The sequence below is a fragment of the Festucalex cinctus genome, chromosome 2 (assembly GCF_051991245.1).
Source record: "Festucalex cinctus isolate MCC-2025b chromosome 2, RoL_Fcin_1.0, whole genome shotgun sequence".
In the NCBI taxonomy this organism is placed as follows: domain Eukaryota; kingdom Metazoa; phylum Chordata; class Actinopteri; order Syngnathiformes; family Syngnathidae; genus Festucalex; species Festucalex cinctus.
Window position 1 is genome coordinate 16,538,577 of NC_135412.1, and position 21,544 is coordinate 16,560,120.

Genomic DNA, 21,544 nt, shown 5'->3' on the forward strand with positions numbered 1-21,544 from the left:
TGAAAGTAATCATCCAAATTGGCGGATAGTGGTAAATTGTCTTTTTTTCGGGGGTTCTTAAAACTCCTTTTGACCTCCAGGAAACTTACCTTCTCATAATTTTGCTTCATTTATTGTTTTGATCTTATTTCATAAGCATTCCATACAGTTGAGTATCTAGGGTTGTTCCGATATGATCAACATGATCAGAAGTCAGGGCCAGTCACGTGATTTTCAGCTGATCAGTATCGTCTTAAAAAAAATAAAATAAATAAATAAAATAAATAATAATAATAATAATTTCTTAAGTCAAGAATAACATATTTTACATTTTAGTCATTTACTTGATTTGAACCACAGTCATATAAAAAGGTACCATCTTGGGATACCTATTTTCAAATATTGTTCAATAAATAAATAAATGAATAAAATTGGATAATTGAGACAATTTGGACGTGGTCCTTTTTGTTCTCCATTACATTGCATTGAAAAGGTATTGTATCGGGACTCGGTATCGGCAGATACTCAAAATCAAGTGACTTGGGTGCAAATAAATCGGGACATCCCTAATTATATCTCAGGAGTTACTGAGACAATCTTCACAAAACGGGGATTATTGGAAAGGGAACTCAACAACGATTCCAAATCTGAGTTACGTTTAAGTAAAAAAAATGTTGATCATCTAAAAATGAAAAGTGAAATGTGTAATTGATTTCTCTTCTGTGTTCACAACTGTTTTTAACTGCAGTGTTCCCTCGCTATAACACGGTTCACTTTTCGTGGTCTCGCTGTATCACACATTTTTTTTTTTTTAAGTGAATTACTTTGCGGATTTCATTTATTGCGGGTATTTTTTGGAACCTAACCTCAGCGGAAAACGAAGGAACACTGTACAAAATTTTTGAAAAATACGAATACTCGGTTTATTCGACAGAATTTTCTGCTGCAGCTCCAATGCACTCAATACTTAAAATCATCAGTAAAAATGTATTTTTACTTTTGTACTTTGATGTTTGGGAGAGCAACCAACCTGGTTTTTGTTGAGTTCGCAGTTTTTGAATTCTGCCTCTCCTTGTTCCCGGAAGGTGATAATGACAAAGCCCACGAAAATGTTCATCATGAAGAAGGCGATGATGATGATGTAGATGATGAAAAAGATGGAGATTTCCACTCTGTAGTTGTAAATGGGCCCGTGGTTGATGGCGTTGGCGTCCACGGAACGGTAAAGGAGCCTTCAAGCGCAGGAGGAGACCAATGAACCGCCGGAACACGGCGAAGTGAGCGAGCGCCGTGGCGACTTACTGCGGCCAGCCTTCAAACGTGGACACGGTGAAGAGCGCCAGCATGCCCATGAGCACGTTGTCAAAGTTGAAGTCGCTGTTTTCCCAGATCCTTTCCTTCACCATGGGATGGTTCATATCACCGTCTTTATACACCACAAAGGTTCCCCTGCAAGGATGCAACAACGTGGCTTCCAAGACTAAATATTGACAAATGACGGTCAACGGCTTCACTTTAAAAGAGGAAGTGTTTTGTTCATGCACTGCAACATATTGCATGTATTTTTAGACAGCACTTTGAGTTGAATTTCTACGTATGAAAAGTGCGAAGTATAAGTTCATCATAACATCAAACCTTTACAGTGGAGGGTGTGGACAAAACAAGATCAAACTAACTTGCACTCATCAGGCGTGTGTTTGGCTTCGTCCGTGCAGCTGTAGAACCTTCCCTGAAACATTTAGACAGGTAACAATCAACACGACGGTCTCCTTCAGGAAAGACGAGCTTTACCGTTAAAATGCGGGGAACCTTGAAGAGCTGCACTCCGATGCAGGCGAACATGAACTGGAGGAGCGTGGTGACGATCAAGATGTTGCCGATGGTGCGGATGGCCACAAACACGCACTGAACCACATTCTTGGAGTGGAAAGCAATAACGACAGACTGCTTATGATGCATGTTCCTTCAAATGACATACCCTCACTGGCCACAAAATTAGGAACACCTGAACAATTGCACGGCTGCAAAAACAAGAGCTGGATCAAGTCATTGACCTTCGAATTTCACAAACAACTACAGTACAGAAATGCCTTGAGATGTGAGTTTAACTAGTTCCATTACCACACTCATAACCCAAAACACGTGACTTAAATCCATCCATCCATCTATCCATCCATGCATTGTCTTAACCGCTTATTCCTCACAAGTGTCGCGGGGGTGCTGGAGCCTATCCCAACTGGCTTCGGCAGTAGGCGGGGTACGCCCTAAACCAGTTGCCAGCCAATTACAGGGCACAGAGAGACGAACAACCACTCACACTCACAAGCACACCTAGGGACAATTTGGAGCGCCCAATTAACCTGCCAAGCATGTCTTTGGAATGTGGGAGGAGACCGGAGTACCCGGAGAAGACTCACGCAGGCACAGGGAGAACATGCAAACTCCACCCAGCCTGGACTCGATCTTGCGTGTGTCTTAAATCATTTTCCCCATTGAAATGAATGGAAATGCAATTCATCCATTACAGCTTTTCTTTTTTTCTTTTCTTTTTTAAGAACAGCACTTTGTATTAATGTATCGTATTAACATAACTAGACTAAGTGCAATTTCGAGAGAAATTGCGTGGGAATGCTGAAAGCTGAACGCTAATAGCTGAATGCAGGTGGAATGCTTATGAAGTAAATTGAGAGAGAAATTATGAAATTATAACCTCCTCAATGTGTCCCATTGAAAATGAATGGGGAAAAAAGTTTATATTAAATGTTAAATTGTGCAAATACTATAAGTAATGTGGAATCAGACGATAAATACCCCAGCATGAATTTTTGAAGCTAGTTGAAATTTGAACAATGTAAATTGGAAGTATTATGTGGGAGTTGTTACACGGCAATAAAGTTTGGAGACTAAAGAAAATCACAATAACATATGTGGGAATGTTCAGCATTCCCACAATTAGATAGAATGTAATTAGCAGTAAACAGTTTGTGCATCAAGATCTTTTGCTGCAATCCAATTCAGTGTGCCGCTCCTTCTGTTGTTCCCAATTTGGCCACCAGGAGGTAGTATACCCAAATAAAGAAGAATGGTATTTCTTCAACTACGAATGTAAATAATTGTGGCAATGTTGTAGCATTCCCACATATATTATTGTGATTTTTATTCTCCACACTTCTTTGCCGCCGAACAACTCCCACATAATACTTCCAGTTTACATTGTTCAAATTTCAACTAGCTTCAAAAATTCCCGCCTCCTGGGGTCTATATCCTCTTGATTCCACAAAACTTACAGTATTTGCACAATTTAACATTTAATATAAACTTTTTCCCCGTTCATTTTCAATGGGAAAGTCATTGAACTTTTTCTAAGTATCACTTTCCACGCCCACTTATATATATAAAACTATATATAAAACATCATCATTACCAGGTGTCTGATACTGCTCGGTGGCACAGTTGGTAAAGCACATTGTCCAGTAACCAGGAGGTTGTAATTTCATAATTTATCTCTCAATGTGCTTTCAGCATTCCCATGCAATTTCTCCAGAAATTGCACTTAGTCTAGTTCAGTAAGATGCTGTGATATTCACCAACATTAGTTGACGATAAAGAACATATGCTAGTGAACAATGTTACATTATCTGTCTACACCGTTTGTATTCAAATATCCTTTGCTTCTAAAATGGTGACTACTGATGCTAACTGTTAGCATCAGCAAGTGAATGGCATTTTTCATTTTATGTCAGCATATGCTGACAGAGCATTCTTAAGTCTTTGTTGTTTGGTTGTTTGAATTACACAATCTGCAATTCTTTGTTGTATTTTTAATTTTCCAGTAAACCTCTGCTGGGAATGACATTAAACAGATTTAAGTCTCTTTTGTGAGGAACTCTAGTTTCCAAGTTTCTAGTTTCTAGTTTCCAAAGTGCTGCTGCCATATATATGCTTGTATCTTGAAATTGTGCTTGCAAGTCATAGCAAAAAAATGTCTGGAATACAACTTGGATCTGAGGAAAACTCAGAAATGAGTCACTTGTATTGCAAGGCAGCACTTTATTTACAAAACAAAATAGAAACACAGTGAAATGAAAATAAGCCACTTACTTTGAGTCCCTTCGCTCTGTTGATGGCACGGAGAGGTCTGAGCACACGGAGCACTCTGAGAATCTTCACTACAGAAATAGCGCTGGAACTGTGGGCAAAGACGGATTTGGACAACGTCGACGAGATTTAAAGCAAATTCCTGACAAATGGTCTGTACGATTGACGAACTCACTGAAGAAAGAAGGAGGTGAGTGACACGCTGACCACAAGCAAGTCCAGCATGTTGAAGGCGTTTCTGCAGAAGGAGCCGGTGTGCAGGAAGGCTCCGTACACGGTCATCTATAGGCACGACAGTATTCAAATCTCTTTTTTTTTTTCATTGTTGAGCTGAAGAAAGTGTCACTCACATGCTAATGTTACTAAAGTTAACTCATTTGCTCCCAATAACGTGTAAATATGTTTTTTTTATTGTTTTAAATGTCCCAAAGACGTATTTATACGTTTGTTTGTTTTTTTGTTTTTGTTTTTTATGCTAAAGCATACAGAAGGCTTTGATGCAGCCTCTCAACTGCAAAGAACGGTTGCAGAAATGGTAGTTATTATACAAACAGCCAGCAGGTGGCAGCAGAGCAAAGGAGATCAACCAGGGCCATGTAGAAAAAAAGCTAAATTACTTAGAATTTTAAATAGATTTGTGAAAATTGATGAAACTTAGCTCTCTTCTAATGATAATTGCTGCAAAACTGAAACAGATAGAAACATACTTTTTTTCCCTGATGAAAGACGAGACTTAAATCATGCTTTTGATAGATTCCATGCTTTTATAGCAATAGTACACAATATTCTGTGGGCCTTGCAAAATCAGTCAAAATCCAGTAAAACAGCCGGGAGCGAACGGGATTGCTTCTATGAAAATGGCTGGGAGTGAATGAGTTAAGCGAACGTCAAATGCTATTTTTGAACAATACATGTTCTTTACTATTTTAACTTCGATAAGAGTGAGCCATGACATTGTGACGTGAGAAGCACCCTTACCTTGAGCACAATCTCCACTGTGAAGACTGACGTGAAAACATAGTCGGCGTAACCCAGCACCTGAGGATGACAAGCGAGTGACGATGGAGCAAGAGGAGGTGACGGTTGACGGCGCGGGGAAACGCTCACAATGTTCCTAAATGAGTGCGATTTGATGGGGTCCTCGGCGGCCAGGGAGATGCTGCTGAGGATGATGAAGATGAGGATGAAGTTGGTGAAGTAGGGGTGATGGATGAGGTTGTGGCAGGCCACTCGCAAGCTGGGAATTCCGAGGAGATGACGAGAAAAGGCAGTTCAGCTAGTGGTGTGACTCGGGAATGTTTTTGAAATCAGTGAACTTCGTTTTGAAAGAAATATTTGACGCGTGTTTGACGTGACGGCTCCAAGTGAAGTCGGTGATGAGCTCACCAGTTCTTCTTTCCAAGAATGAAGAAGGAGCTTCCGTCAGGGATGGGCACAATCTTTTCTTTGGGACCGGAGAACTCCGGCTTCATTGGGGCAACTCCTATGAGGACAAAGCACAAATTATTACTCCTTCTTTCTTTTATGATCCTTTCTGGGAAAAAAAAAAGAAGAATACAGTCCCAACATCTGACAATTTCTGGATAATACGACAAGTGGTTACATTATGACCACTTGCGCATTATAATGACATACAGTACAAGAGCTGCATCAAAATGAATGTTCAGTATTGCTTTAGACTGTCAGAAGTTTTCATAAACAAATTTGTTTATTATTGCAGTTTGTGGCGGTGTTTCTAATACTGTACAAGAGATTCAAATCAAAACATGAGAAACAATTTGTTATGACTGTTTTGTGTTGGGTCATCGTGTTGTTATGGTCCATATTTGTCCCCTGTGATGCTAATGATATCACTTGCTATGCAGGTGCTATGTCCGATATAATAATGATGTTGTCAGTTGCTATGGTCCTGTAATAATTAATCACTTTGTCTAGTTAAGCTTGTTTTGTTGTTGATATGCAGTGCGAAGTCACTAAATTACAATGATGTTGTCAGTTGCTATGCAATTTCCGTGGTCCTTTTATTGATGTCGATTATTATTACTACACAATTTTGTGGCATATTCATGGAACACTTGCTCTGGTCATGTATTAATCACTCTTAGCTTGTCTTGTCACTATTTTTTGTTGCTATGTCCCTTACAATGATGCTATTGTCAGTTGCCATGCAGTTGCTATGGTCCTGTATTAATCATTTAGCTTGTCTAGTCACTCTTATCATCATGTGCAATTGTGCCTTACCCTAGCGGGAGCTACTGAGTGACACGTTTGTCAGCATGTCGAGGTTTCTTATCTCTGCTCTTTCATTCAGGCTGTCTTCCATGTCCGATCAAGATCCTTAAATCAAGGTTTCCCCGTCAAGTGTTTTCTCTGTTATTTAATGTGTTTGTAGGTTTTGAATATAAAGACTCTGTTTTCCAACTTCTGTGTCTTGTCTACATTTGTGTACAAATTCTGTTCCTCACGACACAATTCTCAGTACTGTATGATGAAGCGCAATTGTAGACAACAGCCACAACGATTAACGCGAAGAAATCTCCACAGTTAGAAAAAAAACATATTCATACAATTTAAGGCTTGCAGGTCGTGGTAAACAAATGCCATTTGTCAAAATGTGCCGATGTGAACTTTGGCCTCAGACAGTTTGGCTTACACTTCAACATGGGATGTTTGAGGAACTTTAGTTGCAAGAGACCCAAATGAACGCGTCCTGAAAGGTAGCATGTCATGTTTCCTGCTTACCTTCCAGCCCCTCAATGGCCCTCAGCTCTTCATTCTCCTGCCAGTCGTCGTCCTCGTTCTGCACACAGAATGCAAAATAAGCACAACTCACTTCTATAAGAAAGATGTATTGGTTGCGATTAAAAAAAAATAAAAAAATACCCCAGCATCGTCATCCTCCTTCTCATCGTCATCATCCCACTCTTCCTCGTCATCTTTTTTCTCTCTGAAAAGACCAAAACAAGTTTTTTTTTCAGGGCGTGTTTCATCGTTTATATGACAAGTGAACAGAACAAGCCTCAAACCTACTCGACTTTTTTCTGCCCGCCACCTCCGGCCAAGTTGTCGACAGCGATAGCTAAAAAGACGTTGAGTAGGATGTCTGATCACGGCACGCGTTAAGCCGACTCGTTTTGCTCTCTCATTGCATTTGGTGTTAAGTACTCGGCGGGAAAAAAAGGATACAGTTACCGCAGACAAACAGGATGACAAAGTAAATGCACACCACCATATTGGGAAAGACCGGTCCTCCGTAGGCCATGATGCCGTCGTACATCACCGCGTTCCAATCCTCTCCGGTGAGGATCTACAAAACGGAATAACCATCGAACCTACAGACGACGGGAGCAACGCGAGGCTGCGTGAAATCACCTGAAAGCAAGTGAGCAGCGCTTGAGGGAAGGAGTCGAAAGTGCTCCTCTTCATTTGCGTCTCGTCAAAGTTAAATTTGCCTCCAAACAGCTGCATGCCGAGCAGGGCGAAGATGATGAGGAAGAGGAAGAGCAGCAGCAGGAGGGAGCAGATGGCTTTCATGGAGTTGAGCAGAGAGTTGACCAAGTCGGACAAGGCCGCCCAGTGCCTGAAACAAACAAGAGCACGTCATTAAACAGTAGGAAAGTGACGTAGCTGCCTGTGATGTAGGATGAATACCCAGTACTGTACATACATTGCATGAAATACATTGCAGTAATTCTCAAAGTGTGGGGCTTCCTCTTGTGGTACATGAATGAATCATTCAATTAGATGTTCAAACTGCATAACATTACACTAGCTAAAACTTTTCTTTGAAAACCAGAACAGCAGCCAATTTGTTAAACACAGTTTGGTTCTATTTCGCTTAAAAGTACAATAAAAATTGCATTTAATCTTAAACAATGTTTTGTTTTCAATAGGGGGTGTCAAAATTAGTGCGTTAATTTTGAGTTAATTTAAAGTTCCTTTAACGCCACTCTTTTTTTTTTTTTTTTTTTTTTTTTAACGTGCGACAGGGCCAAGCTGTATTTTACAATTATAAAAATGTGCAGAATTTCCCAAGTTATTTCATGTTAAAGATTATACAGCTCTTAATATGAAAAGAAAATGCAATGAGCTTTCACCAACATCCTACATATGCGATTACTGTATGCCACCTAGTGGCAGAAAAATTACTTCAACACAAATCAATATCACACTCTTTTTTTTTTTTTTTTTTTTTTAAAGTACAGTACCTCTCTTTAATTTTAACTCAATTTTATGAATTATTGTGAAATTACTGTATCAATGAATAAAAGATGCAGCCATATCGCTGTTAGACTTGTATGTAACAAGAGCATGAAAGAGAAAAAAATATTGTACATTTAGAACATACATAAAATTTGCAATTAATTGTGAACTATTGAAGTCATGCAATTAAATTACGATTACAATTTTTAATCGCCTGAGACCCCTATTTTTCAAACATTTAAGTACACATTTTATTTAACTTTTTGTGGACAATATATTTACAGTTTTTTCCGCCTATATTTAATTAAACTGTGCATAATGTATCAGTGACTTATACCAGTGCTTCTCAAATTATTCTGTACTAGAATAAAGTGTAATTGCACATCCACTACAGTAGGTGGCAGTGATGTTCTCATTGTCAGAGAGTGCAAGAGTATTTGGTCATCTATAGAAAGAAATGTACTTTGAACAATTTTACAAATTGTACTATTTAAAGTCGCAGAGAAATATGTTTATCTTCATCATTTGGCATAACAAAAAATAATAAGCACGGATTTAGATTAACGTTAGATATACTATACTTTTTTTTAACTAAAATCTCTGCTTTGATGTTTGTACACTAATTAGAACTATTAACGACTAATCGTGTCCGTCTTTACCGGGTCATCTTAAAAATCCTGAGCAGTCGGATGCAGCGGAGCACAGAGATGCCGATGGGCGGGATGAAGTCCCACTCCACCAGCAGCGTCTCCAGGATGCCGCCGCACACCACGAAGCAGTCGAAGCGATTGAAGAGGGCCATGAAGTAGATCTGCAGGCCGAAGGCGTACATCTTCATCAGCATCTCCAGCGTGAAGAGCAGCAGCAGGATCTTATTGGCTCGCTCTGAGGAGACGCGTGACAAATGCACAAAACGTTTTCCGTCACTGAGGGCGTTAAATGTGAGATACACCTGCTAATACGCGACAGAGGATTTAAAAAGTCTACACACCCCCGTTCAAATGCCAAATTTTTGTGATGTGGGAGCAGTTTTCCTACCTTGCATTTCCGTCAGCCATTTTGGCTGGCCGTAATGCTCGGAGGCGCTGGCCAACGTGTTGAGAAACACCAGAAGAAGAACCAGCCAGTAAAAGTTGGTGGTCTTGACGGCCACGCGGCAGTTCTTCCTGAACGTGTGGTTCAACTGGCACAATTGGTCACTACGGAAACAGGAAGCAAAGTTGTCATCACTGCACATATTGTTGACTTTGGAGGCGTTTCGCTATCATTAACTACATGTAATTATGTAAATCGGTAATGGGAGAGATGAAAATAAATAAGTATAAGAGTTTGTTTGAAGATCTTACCAGAAGCTGTTGGCCATCATCTTGGCCCTGGAAAACAAGAAAAATTTGTGACGAACAAGGTAAAACAAGGAAACCAATCAAATTGATTTAGGATGTCATAGTGATCCAAAAATACTTGTAACATCCCAAATAACAGGCGCAAAATTTTCACTGTGACAGATTGCTCTGTAGCTCTGACCATTTTCACCATGCAAAATATGGAAGACTACATAGAGCAAAATTTAGTTTGAAAAATACTAATGAGTTGCAGATGGTAATGTTGGGTATGGCAGCAACCACGTTATCTATGCTTTGTGTGGGAAGTGGCTTTCTTGGTCCATTCTGCATCCTGTAACATTTTTTACAAAACAGTTGCTATGGCATGACTCCTTCTTGTGATTGGCTCCAAGTCACCCCTTATGAGAAGGCTTCATAAAGTATTTGCATTGCCGAATTGACCTTATCCTGATCATTTTTGTTCAAAATTGGAATCCCCGCAGCTCATCTGATGATCTCTCACAGCACACTAACATATTCTGTAAGGATGCAATATTATCTTCTTACATGAGAGAAGCACAGAAGCCGCTGTCATCGTCGAGGTACGCGATGTCATCATCCGAGTCCGATTCTGTAGGACGGTAGAGGCCGTTAGAGAACGAGACGAACGTGACGACCTGAAGTCGCAGCTGACGAACGCACCTCCGTCCTCGCTGTGCTTGTACCAGCCAAACTTCTTCATCATCTTCTTCTTGGCGATTGCCGCTCCTTTGGGGACAAAAAGCAGGCCGTTTGGGTCAAGATTAGCATTCACGAGGGTTTGAGACCGCGGCAGCCACTCTGGTGCCATGATGCGAAATTATCAGACTGGCAATGAGTCGTGAGCGTAGCTTACTCTGCCTCGTTTCTACATTGTATACACATTATGACAAACTCGATGATGCAATTCTTGGAGAAATTGCGTGTGAATGCTGAAAAGCTGCGTCTTAACTGAAATGTTGTGTAATGATATTGAATAAGTGAATAATGACTAATGTGGAATGATGTGTAGTAATTTGGAATGACAGGGAATGAAGGAATGAAATTTGGAGGAGGAGGTGATTATTATGGAATTTTTGGGAATGTGGAAATTCTTTGAATGTGGAAAATGTTTTTTATCCATCCATCCATCCGTCCGTCCATCCATCCATCCATCCATCCATCCATCCATCCATTTTCTTGACCACTTATTCCTCACAAGGGTCGAGGGGGGTGCCGGCGCCTATCTCAGGGATGGGGATGGTTTGGATTGGTCAAGGAATGTTGAAGGAGGAGGGACTAATGTAAAATGTCTAAATGTGAAATTTCTGTAATGTGTGAATTCTTTGAATGTTGAAAATAGTTCAAGGTCATTTGGATGTATTGAACATAGGGGTGTCACGATTCGCCAACTCCACGATTCGATTTAAATTTCGATTTTGGGGTCACGATTCGATTTTTTTTTCGATTTTTTTTTTTTTTTTTTTTCTCCGCTCCCCCACTTTATAACACAGAGGCATATGCTTCTGTAGGCTAAGGCTAGTCTATGATCATTGGTTCTATTCATTGTACAGTAAATCTTATTTCAAAAGATCGGCTACATATAGGTGATGCAATTTCCATATTATTTTTGTGTAAATTTATGTAATATATGATAATTGACATTAGGCAGGAATGATCAAATTCAAAGAATTTATTTACAATATAAAGTTAACCGTCTTGTTCTTACTGAAGTGTAAAATAAAAAAACAAAAACAAAAAGTCACAGTGGGTGCCTGCCATCTATTGACTGTTTTTGGTTACAACAGTGTGCTGTGCGTTCCTCTTAAAATAATGTGCAATGTGCAACAACAACAAAAAATATATTGTATCCAAAGTCATGGAACAAATACAGCCTGAACAAACTATATCCCAACATTTACAGTTGCTGGGCATACTGTAGCGTGGTTCAAGTACACTAATTAAATGTTTGAATCCAGCGTTTTCCAAGGCTGCAGGTCTGCTGCTATAAATAGACCTATGGATCTGGCGTTTCGCGCGAGCTGAAGTGTGTGGAAGTTTCACTGTAAATGAGGATGAAATAGTTGGTTGGACCGTTGTTTTCCCACTTCTAGTTGAATTTGATAAATCTAAATCTTTGTGATGCCTGCGTAAATGTCCCGTCATGTTTGTCGTGTTTCCCGTTGTTACGGCTGGCGGCTCGGGCCATTCAGTTTGAATGCGCCAGCGCGACACTCTGATTGGAGGACTGTGCCAGCGCGACACTCCGATTGGACGACTGTGCCAGCGCGACACTCCGATTGGACGACTGTGCCAGCGCGACACTCCGATTGGACGACTGTGCCAGCGCGACGCTATTGTGTATCCGTGTATTATACCCCTATTAGTTATTGTTTCTCCTCCGTTCTGTCAGTTCTGTCAAATGCGGTTATTATTTGTTCACCTTCCACTTTCACTCCCTTGTCAAACCCCTGCCTGAAATTTCAATTAAAACTACTCAGATGTTAAAGTCGACCCGTGTTTATCTACTCTATATTTTCTGTTATTGTGTTACTTCCCTTCCCCTTGACGAGCCGGGCGTAACACCGTGGCCGAGTACAGTACGCGCACATAGCATATCTTGCAACTGTGGTCTTTTTATCGACAACGTGAACATTGTCGACATAACTCACCGGGAACGCAAAATGTTTCCCAACTGGTGACGAGAGAAGCGGGAGCGGCTTGAAGCACCATTGCTGTGTCTGTCCGCGCTTGCCATCATGACTGCAGGAGAAGTCAGCTAACAAGTGCCGTTAGCTAGTAGCTGAATGGCTGCGTCTCATTTGCTTTCCTGGGAGGTGGCGGTGGCGGCGGTGGCGGCGGGCGCGGGGGGGGGGGGGGGCATCGAATCGTGTGTCCTCTCTTCTATTTCGATGCTCGAAATCGTGACGTAATTTCGATCGATTTCGATAAAAAATCGAAATCGTGACACCCTTAATTGAACATCAACAACATCAACCAACATGTGGAAATATTTGGTTGTGAAATGTGAAATCGTCAAAAATGTAGGTATATTTCAAATGAAAAATAATGGCACCCTTTCCAGAATTTTGGAATATGTCAAAGTTTAAATTTGTTTATAATCGTGCAAGTGCTGGAACTGACGTTTATTTCCTTCCTCGTCCACATCTTCTGCCTCGATGAGCCAGTCCATGTAGCCGATCATGTCCTCCTCCATCTGCTTGCTCTCTTGCGCCTTCTGCAGCTCACCGCGAGCCACAGCCTTTTCCCTTTCCTTGGAAAACTCTCTGGAAAGCCACAAAGTCAACACGTCAAGACCGACATCTGATACGAAAGTCACGCGATGACCACCACGCAGGTCTACCTACCCGCTCAACACACCCAAAACGAGATTGATGATGAAAAAGGAACCAAAGATGACCAGAGAAACAAAATACACCCACGGGATCTCAAAACCGATGGCGTCGTTCATCTTTGAGGAAATACAGAAAGGAGAAACGGGGATATTTTAAGTGGAGGAATGCAGTGGACGAGGAAATAATCAGAGCGGGACGGTTACCCAGTAGAGCACGTCTGTCCAGCCTTCCATGGTGATGCACTGGAAGACGGTCAGCATGGCGAAAAAAATGTTGTCGAAATTTGTGATGCCGCCGTTGGGACCCTCCCACTTGCCCCTGCACTCGCTCCCGTTGGTCAAGCAGAAGCGACCGCTCCCCGCAAAAGCGCAAGGTGACGGGTCGTCCTCCACCATCAGGCCTGGATGAAAAACATACGCATACACAGGCAGTCACTTTGAATGTAAACACACCTTTCTTTCTTTTATTTTTTTTCATTTTGCTACCTTGTGTAGGGTGGCCATATTTTAATTTCCCCCCCAAAAAAAGAGGACATTCAGCCTGGCTTCGAAATACTTCATTTATTCTCTCGCAGCTATTTTCACTGAAGAAACCCCCTTCGCTCCCGCCAGCTATTTTACTGGGTTTTGACTGATTTTGCAAGCCCCACAAAATATTGTGTTCTATTGCTATAAAAACATGGAACCTATCAAAAAAATATTAGTCTCTTCTTTCATCAGAAAAAGAAAAGTATATTTGTATCTGTTTCCAATTTGCAGCAATTAGCATTACAATATAGCTGAGTTTCATCACTATTCACATTCCTGGTAAAAACACTGACAAAAACATGGCCCTGTCTGATCTCTTATACTCTGCTGCCACCTGCTGGCCATTTTAATATAACTACTATTGCTTTAAGCCACCTCTTCATGTCAGAAGCTGCATCAAATGCTCTTGCATTAAAAAAAACAACAACAACATAAAACAACACCAACGTGTAAACAGGTTTTTGGGAATGAAGGACAAAGTATTAGAAAACGTTTTTATACGTTGTTGGTTTTGAATGAGTGAAATGATACTCAAAGTTTAATCAACGATGCCATACATTACTTCATAAGTATTTGAACATCTGCCTTCTCTGTTAGGTAGAAAACCGACCTATTTTATTTCCGTGGACGACCTTTATTTTTCATTTTAGTTTTCTTTAATGGGCCGAGCAAGGATTGTACCCATGGCAGCCTTCAGTGCAGCTGCGCAATGTTTTACTGCTGAGTTAAAATTCTAGGCCGCCATCGCAGCTCATGGCGTCATTTGAGCGCTGAAGAAGTGAGGTACGTAAAAATGACCTACGTTTTTATTTAAAAAAAAACCCATAATAATAATAGTTAAAAAAACAAAACATTTTTTAAATATATAACAATAATAACTTCGTGGCCCGGTCCAAAGTGACCCGCCGGGTGGTTGGTGACTACTGGCATAAAGGATTAACATCTTCTGGGCGTTCCAAAATTGCTTAAAGGTGTAGTAATCTTACTATAAATGTAAATGTCTGACTTTGAACAAAGTAATGAAAAGTTGGCAAAAAAAAAAAATCCTCTCATTCTTCTGGCATTTAGCTAATGAAAATAATTTTGGTAGTCCTAACTGACTTAAAAGAAAAATTTCATATTATGATTTCATGTCATCCAGTGATGAAAAAATGTCTTTTTATCTAGTGGGTCAACAAGAATGGTTGAAATCATCCATCCATCCATTTTCTGAACCGCTTGTTCCTCACAAAGGTCGCGGGGGGTGCATCATCCCCAAATGAATGTGATATGATGACCTAAATAACGAACACAAGAGTGAAGTTTTGAGAAACCTGTGCTGGAGAAGTAGCACGTCTTGTGCATCCTGCCAATAAAAAGCTCCAAGCCGATGATTGCGTAGATGATGATGACGAACATGACCAGCATACCGATGTGGAGGAGCGGGACCATGGCTTTCATGATGGAATTCAGCACAATCTGCAAGCCTGGCGAGATTTAATAAAGACGTGTTTGGGCTGGGAAGGTGACAGAAGAAGAAGAAACGAGAAGATGAAAGCGAACGCACTTGGCACGCCGGACACCAGTCGCAGCGGTCTCAACACCCTGAAGGCTCTCAGAGCTTTCACGTCCAGGCCTCCAGGTTTTCCTGCAGCGTGATGGGCCTCCCCTGGCTTGTGGTCCGTCATGCCCTCTGCTATGACGCTGAACAGCCTGCACAAAACCGCCACATGAATTAGCCACACCCCTCTCAAGATTTATACACAATAGTGACACTTAAGAGTTTTTTTTTGTAGTCGACTATAATGAAATGAAAGTCAAGCCAAAGTCAAATACGTAATCGATGACGGCGTTGATATTTTTTCAGCACAGCAGTCACTGAACGGTTTTGCATAAAGATATTTGGACAGGTTGACAACAAACAAATAAGGCCAGGGCGGCAGCTATGAACCCCCCCCCCCCCCCCCCCCCCCTTCAAGAGGTTTTGCCTCATCAGGCCACAGAGTTGTAAAAAAAAAAAAATGTTCTTATTCTGTTTTGCCTAGCTAAATAATGGTTACATAAAAAAATACTCATCAAAAAAATTCCAATTTTAATCAGATTAATCACATTTTACAATGTTGATTAATACCGATTAATCACTTAATTAAAAGGCTTTTTAATCAGCATTTTTTGCCCGCCAAATTTAAAGATCACCTGTTATGTGTTCATTTTTTCGACATTTAAGGTTATGAGGACGTCTTCAACATTATTTCATCCACTGCACACACTCATCCTCACCTTTTTCTAATTGGTGAATTACTTGCATAATTTAAAACAATAATTAAAAAAAAATGGCCCCAATAGTTTGACATTCACAAATATTTTGAATATCATACGCAAATATTTATTAAATGTTTTACTTTAACGCATGTAGTTATGTTTATTGGTCAAACACAACCTGTGCTACCTTTAACGTAACCATCCGCTGTCAACTAAAGGATCATCTGTGGTAAAAATTAATAGTGTGATTAATCTGCGTTATTTATATGGACAATTCTAAGTTACATCAATGTATCTAAACAATTAATTGTTTCTCAATATAGCTATTAAATTGATAATCAATTATCTGTCAACTAATTGTTGCAGCTGTAAAGTCGACAAACGTGTTGAACCACTAACAGACAGCAACAAGTCAAATCCCCAACAAATACCCGACGATGACGATGATGAAATCGAGCAAGTTCCATCCGCTGCGTATGTAGGCGCTGGGGTGCATGACTAAACCGTAGGCCAGGATTTTGGTGAATGTCTCGATGGTGAAGATGACCAGGAAGACGTACTCCACTTGTTCCTGAAAGCACATGAGAACATCTGAATGCATGAGGCCACGAAATCTCCTGTGAATGGCAATGAAAATGTTTCCTGTGCCAATACATGAAACGGATCGCCAAAATGGCTGCTTGTGTGCCGGTGTTCAACTTCTAACCCACTTAATCCAGCCACTCAATCCTTTTGGTGAAACCAGCTGCTTAGTGCGTCTTAGAAATGCTACTCGTACTTGGCTTGTGCCTTAGACTGACAGCTCAGCTGAAACACGAGTTAAACGGTGAGTGCAATTCACATTAAAAAAAAAAAAGATGAAAATCTGTTTAAGTGCAGAAATGTTCAACGGTCAGTTTAGCCTAAATCCAATCTAGAGTTCTACTTGGCTCTTGTTTGTCCAAGAAAGCATCACATACATGCATGAACGTTTATTGATTACAAAATAATGATTACTTCATGTCCTTACTGACTGACTCACTTCAGTATGATTACAAAAGACAGACAAGCAGGCAGTATGGGATGAAGGCAGAAAGGCAGATGGCTGGTATTGAACTAAGTCACCATCCAGAGTCACTGGGTCACTCGGTTGAGGGTTCTTAGCCCCTTCTAATGCAATTACTGTTGATCACACCGACAATACCTTCTCAGCAATTGTTCTCACCCTCACTCTTTTCTGTGCATTACAAGAGGACCCCAAAGAAATATCTTGAAATATGAGTCACATGTCATTTATATATTATCTCAATATTGTCAATTGTGACTCAAAGAGGTTAAGTTGACATTTCACAGCGATTTTTTTTCCCTGATGGGCATTACTTTAATTTGATTGTTGATGACTGACAAGATGTCAGATGAATCTTTGAGTAGCACCCTGAGATATACTTTATAAGAGAAGTCTTGCCTTACCTGAGCAATGAAATGTACACATCGGTACAACTATATGCCATACATGGTGGAATTTTTTCCATAGGCAGAAAATAATGTGAAAACACCACAGAGAAATCAATGTATTCAAGTTAAGCAGCCTTAGTGAATGGCAATGTAAGATGGCCGCCGTGGCTTCACTTCTCCCATTGGTGGGTGAGTAAGCGGCATTGACAGTCCATTCAGTCCGTTACAGACGCTCGCAAGCTAATGCTGCATTCGAGGAAGGTCGGAAGTCGGACTTTTCCGAGTTCAAAGCAGGAAGTGCGAACTTGGAAATTCTACTTGCGAAGTCGGGGGGAAAAAAAGGACCCCGACTTCACCGACGGGCTTCAAGTGACGTTACTCTACAATGGCGACCACAGACCATGAATGGTAAAACACAATTTACTCGAGTATAAAACTAGATAGCTTTCCATCCATCCATCCATTTTCTTGACCGCTTATTCCTCACAAGTGTTAGATAGCTTTCTTCATTCATAAATATTTGACATAACGTCACGTAACGTGACAGTATGCCGCTATCTCCCTGCATGAAATTATACGGTAAACTACTGAACTGTATAGAATTACTACGAAATAAGATCAAAACAAATAAAGCAAAATTGCGAGAAGGTAAGTTTACTAGAGGTCAAAATGAGGACCAAAATAAAAAACAATGTAACCAAATCCACCATTTTGGTTGTTTACTTTCGCCTCGAACACTTTCAGGTCAGAACTGGGAAAAACCAACTCGGATATATCCGACTTCCGACCAGCCTCGAATGCAGCACAAGCTCTGAGGCACTGTGATGTCATTTTCAGTTGACAGTAAGTGGCAAAATGGCCACCTTCTGAGGTTGTGGAAAAAAGGGGGTGGATTTTTTTGCTTAGTTTCTCGCGCCACAAATACAAGATTGATAAGAATGGTGTGTTTCAACTGGTGAGGTTACATAGATATTAGACATATTATTTTCAAGAAAATTTTTGACTCGACTTTTTCATGTTTTTGTTTTTTATTTTGTGACTCAAATATGAAGATACTGTATGTGCTGGCGTGAGAAAAATGCTAGCCAAAGTAGCAACCATTTTTCTAAGGTGAAGTTGTATTTGATTGACAGTTGAGTGGGGCGTGGTTTCAGCACGTTCAGAGGACACGCCCCCAGCATGTGAGAGGGGAGACAATTTTCAAGCCTCATTAGAAGCACTTGGCAATTTCTTTTAATTATTTGAATTTGGCAGGGTTATTAACTCATTCACTTGCAGCCATTTTAACTGAAGCAACCCCCTTCACTCCTGGCTGTTTTCCTGGATTTTGACTGCTTTTACAAGGCTCACAGAATATTGTGTTCTATTGCTATAAAAACATGAAAGCTACCAAAGGAAAAATTAGAGTCTATTCTTTCATCAGGGAAAAAAATAATAATATTTCTATCCGTTTTGCAGCAATTAGCATTAGAATATAGCTAATTTCATCATTATTCACAAATCTGCTTAGAATTGTGGTGAAATCAGCTTGTTTTAACATGGCTCTGGTTGATCGCATATACTCTGCTGCCACCTGCTGGCCATTTTTGTAATAATCAGCATTGCTTCAACCGTTCACTGCAGTAGAGCCTGCATCAAAGCCTTCTATATACTCTAGCATTAAAAAAACAAAAAACAATACACGTATAAATACGTCTTTGGGACACTTATAACATTTAAAATAGAACGTATTTATACGTTTTTGGGAGCAAGGTGTGTCAACATGACAAGACGTTTATTTCCACTTTACAGCTATTTTCCATTTGACCAATGAACACAGCCTTGTGTTAGCAAACGAACGTACCAGTTTGTGATTGGTGGCGTTGGAGTCATCGTCAGGGTACGGCTTGGTGACCCCCATGGCCACGCAGTTGGCAAAGATGGCAAGCAGGATGAAGATATCGAAGGGCGTGAAGATGGCAGTTAAGGCCTCATTGACGTTTGCGATGTGCGCGGGATGGGAAACGTGACGGCGGCAGACGGAAAGGATATTTCCACTCCACCAGGGCCAGCGCCGCCATGCGGATGGGGTTGCTGAGGGTGAGGCAGCAGAGGGCTCGGGGGGCTCGCAGGGCAGACTTGTTGGCCTGCATGGCCTTCTTGGCGCCCCCGCCTCGCTTTTTGGCCGAGCTGGTCGACCCAAGGGTGTCGGATTTCCCTCCATCGCCCCCTGGAGGGGCTTCTGCCAAAAACAATGAGCAGCGTATTAGGTTCAATGAATAAAAATCAATTAAAAAAAAACAAAACTGTGTGAAATCTCAGTGGCAATAAAAAGTCTACACACTCCTGTTCAGAAGCAGTACAAATAACTGAAATTATGTAGTTGCATAAGTGTGCACACCCTTTTATAACTGGGGATGTGGCTGAGAATGTGTGGTTTAAAATTAGCCAATCACATTCAGCTCATGTAAAATGGAAGTCCTCACACACCTGCTATCATTTAAAGTAACTCTCAGTAACACCCAATAATGATTAGCTGTTCTAGTAGGCTTTTATTGACATTTAATTAATTAATTTATTTATTTTGTTTACTAGCGGAAGCCTGAAGATTTGAGCCAACACTGACTGTTACTTGGAACTGTTCACAATTCCCTTAACCTTGACTAAGGCCCCAGTTGAAGAAAAATATACGCGCGTTTAGGATGTTGCAGGTGTTTTTGCAAACTGTAGCCAAGCTAGGCATAGCCAAGACATATGAAGAAGATGGTGATTATCACGTTAAACAGCCAGTACTTGCCAAAAATTCCTGCAGTTTTCTTTGCTTCATGTTACTGTCACCTTTGTGTCATATTTTTCTCAGCTTATATTGCGGACGCTTCTTCTGACTGATTAGTTTTTAACAAGGAGATTCCTCTGACCCTGTGGAAGTCCCTTTGACTACAAAAATGTCAAGAAAGTCTAGAAGAATACAATGAATTTCATTTGGTGCTCATCAGAGGCACTTTAAATGCTGGCAGTGGTGTGTTGACTCCAATTTAACATTAGTTTACATGTGGTTGGTGAACCAAGTCACCATCATAAGCACATTTCCCCCCGCGGAAATGAGTTGAAGACTTTAGCACTCATAGAAATGGTGGAAAAAGTGTGGATTTATAATTTATTCATATGTACTTTTTTTTTTAGCTCACAAAAACAAGTATGTAGACTTTTTACATCAACTCTATATGTATAATCACTAGGTGTGCAATACTACAGTAGGGCGAAAATAACGGTTTGGTACGTACCTCGGTTTTAAGGGAATATTTTGGTTCACATTCATTAAAGGAGTAGAACAAAATGTAATATATAACCATTTTATTTGTGTAAATGGGGGCAGATTTCACAACATTTAAAACCGATCAATTCATGGTCAGAGAGTAGAGACAGAAGATAGATAGATAGATAGATAGATAGATAGATAGATAGATAGATAGATAGCTTGCACCTTCCACTGGTCGATATGAGCAACAGACATTTTTTTGTTCGTGATGCAGCATGCGGTTGTGGCTGCAGACAGACTAGTCGTGCAGGCCTCTGTGACAGATAAGACCTGCAGATGTGACCTAGTTAGCTCAAGTGCACTTACTACACTTGTTAACAAAAGCCCTGCATGGACAATTGAGACAAAACACCTAGAAATATCATCCCAAGTTATGTCACCAAGGTAACCAGCACAACTACAAGCCCAATGGCACTTGTTGACGCACAAGCAGGAACTAGGAAATGTGAAAATCATTTGATATTTGATTTACGCAACATGCAGACAGCGGTGGGAACGTTGATTTAAATTCAAGAATGAAGCAGCAGCCTACCTTTCTTGGCCCCCTCCATGTCCGGAGTTTCTCACCACCACAATGGGGGGCAGACCAAAGGCACCAGCATCAACTCCCTCTCGGGACACACAAAGAAAGCAGCACGCTAAAAGTTGGCAAGGGTGACACAAGTCCTGCGTGTGTGCGCACGCGGCTGCCGGCGACGAGCGTTCCACATACATGCAAAAAATCCAAATGTAGCAGAGTTCTTAATCCTAATTCGGAGTGGCCGGACAAGTGGACACGAGTGTCCGCCACTCTCCGCGGTGGTCAACCAACGAAGCGTTGGGATTAAACAGCTGAGCCGGTTAGAGGGATGAGTCTGACACAGAGGAAATCTTGCCAGCCAGGTGAAGCCCGCGGGAATGTTGTCACACAGCGCAGTGACTCGAGCCGATACAGGCCAGTAATATTATTATTATTATTATTGGCTTTTTTTTGCCAGTATTTATTTATTTTTTATTTATTTATTTACTGGCAGATATGGAAACCCAATTGCCACCAGTAGCCTAGTAGTTGAACTACTACTACTACTA

At 40.8% G+C, this 21,544-nt stretch overlaps 1 protein-coding gene across 3 annotated transcripts in view; it reads right to left on the reverse strand.

The window, feature by feature from the left end:
* cacna1fa (calcium channel, voltage-dependent, L type, alpha 1F subunit a) overlaps positions 1 to 21,343 on the reverse strand; it is a 37,805-nt gene extending 16,462 nt beyond the window's left edge. Inside the window, exons 1-28 of one of the 3 annotated variants that reach the window (XM_077513341.1) lie at positions 21,009 to 21,342; positions 19,210 to 19,399; positions 19,022 to 19,127; positions 16,176 to 16,315; positions 15,050 to 15,195; positions 14,817 to 14,969; positions 13,180 to 13,376; positions 12,989 to 13,092; positions 12,765 to 12,907; positions 10,305 to 10,370; positions 10,170 to 10,233; positions 9,627 to 9,653; positions 9,319 to 9,479; positions 8,940 to 9,165; positions 7,450 to 7,657; positions 7,264 to 7,384; positions 7,108 to 7,180; positions 6,961 to 7,024; positions 6,820 to 6,877; positions 5,464 to 5,560; positions 5,185 to 5,314; positions 5,056 to 5,115; positions 4,253 to 4,359; positions 4,081 to 4,168; positions 1,789 to 1,896; positions 1,656 to 1,708; positions 1,282 to 1,428; positions 1,010 to 1,211 (exon numbers count right to left, since the gene is read on the reverse strand). In XM_077513341.1, coding sequence (XP_077369467.1) covers positions 1,010 to 1,211; positions 1,282 to 1,428; positions 1,656 to 1,708; positions 1,789 to 1,896; positions 4,081 to 4,168; positions 4,253 to 4,359; positions 5,056 to 5,115; positions 5,185 to 5,314; positions 5,464 to 5,560; positions 6,820 to 6,877; positions 6,961 to 7,024; positions 7,108 to 7,180; positions 7,264 to 7,384; positions 7,450 to 7,657; positions 8,940 to 9,165; positions 9,319 to 9,479; positions 9,627 to 9,653; positions 10,170 to 10,233; positions 10,305 to 10,370; positions 12,765 to 12,907; positions 12,989 to 13,092; positions 13,180 to 13,376; positions 14,817 to 14,969; positions 15,050 to 15,195; positions 16,176 to 16,315; positions 19,022 to 19,127; positions 19,210 to 19,399; positions 21,009 to 21,027 — 3,258 coding nt within the window. In that variant the 5' untranslated portion in view covers positions 21,028 to 21,342. Of the gene's footprint in view, positions 1 to 1,009; positions 1,212 to 1,281; positions 1,429 to 1,655; positions 1,709 to 1,788; positions 1,897 to 4,080; positions 4,169 to 4,252; positions 4,360 to 5,055; positions 5,315 to 5,463; positions 5,561 to 6,819; positions 6,878 to 6,960; positions 7,025 to 7,107; positions 7,181 to 7,263; positions 7,385 to 7,449; positions 7,658 to 8,939; positions 9,166 to 9,318; positions 9,480 to 9,626; positions 9,654 to 10,169; positions 10,234 to 10,304; positions 10,371 to 12,764; positions 12,908 to 12,988; positions 13,093 to 13,179; positions 13,377 to 14,816; positions 14,970 to 15,049; positions 15,196 to 16,175; positions 16,316 to 17,193; positions 17,306 to 19,021; positions 19,128 to 19,209; positions 19,400 to 21,008 lie in introns of those variants that run through there. The other 2 variants (XM_077513340.1, XM_077513342.1) reach the window with 2 other exon arrangements.
* Positions 21,344 to 21,544: the final 201 nt, after the last annotated feature.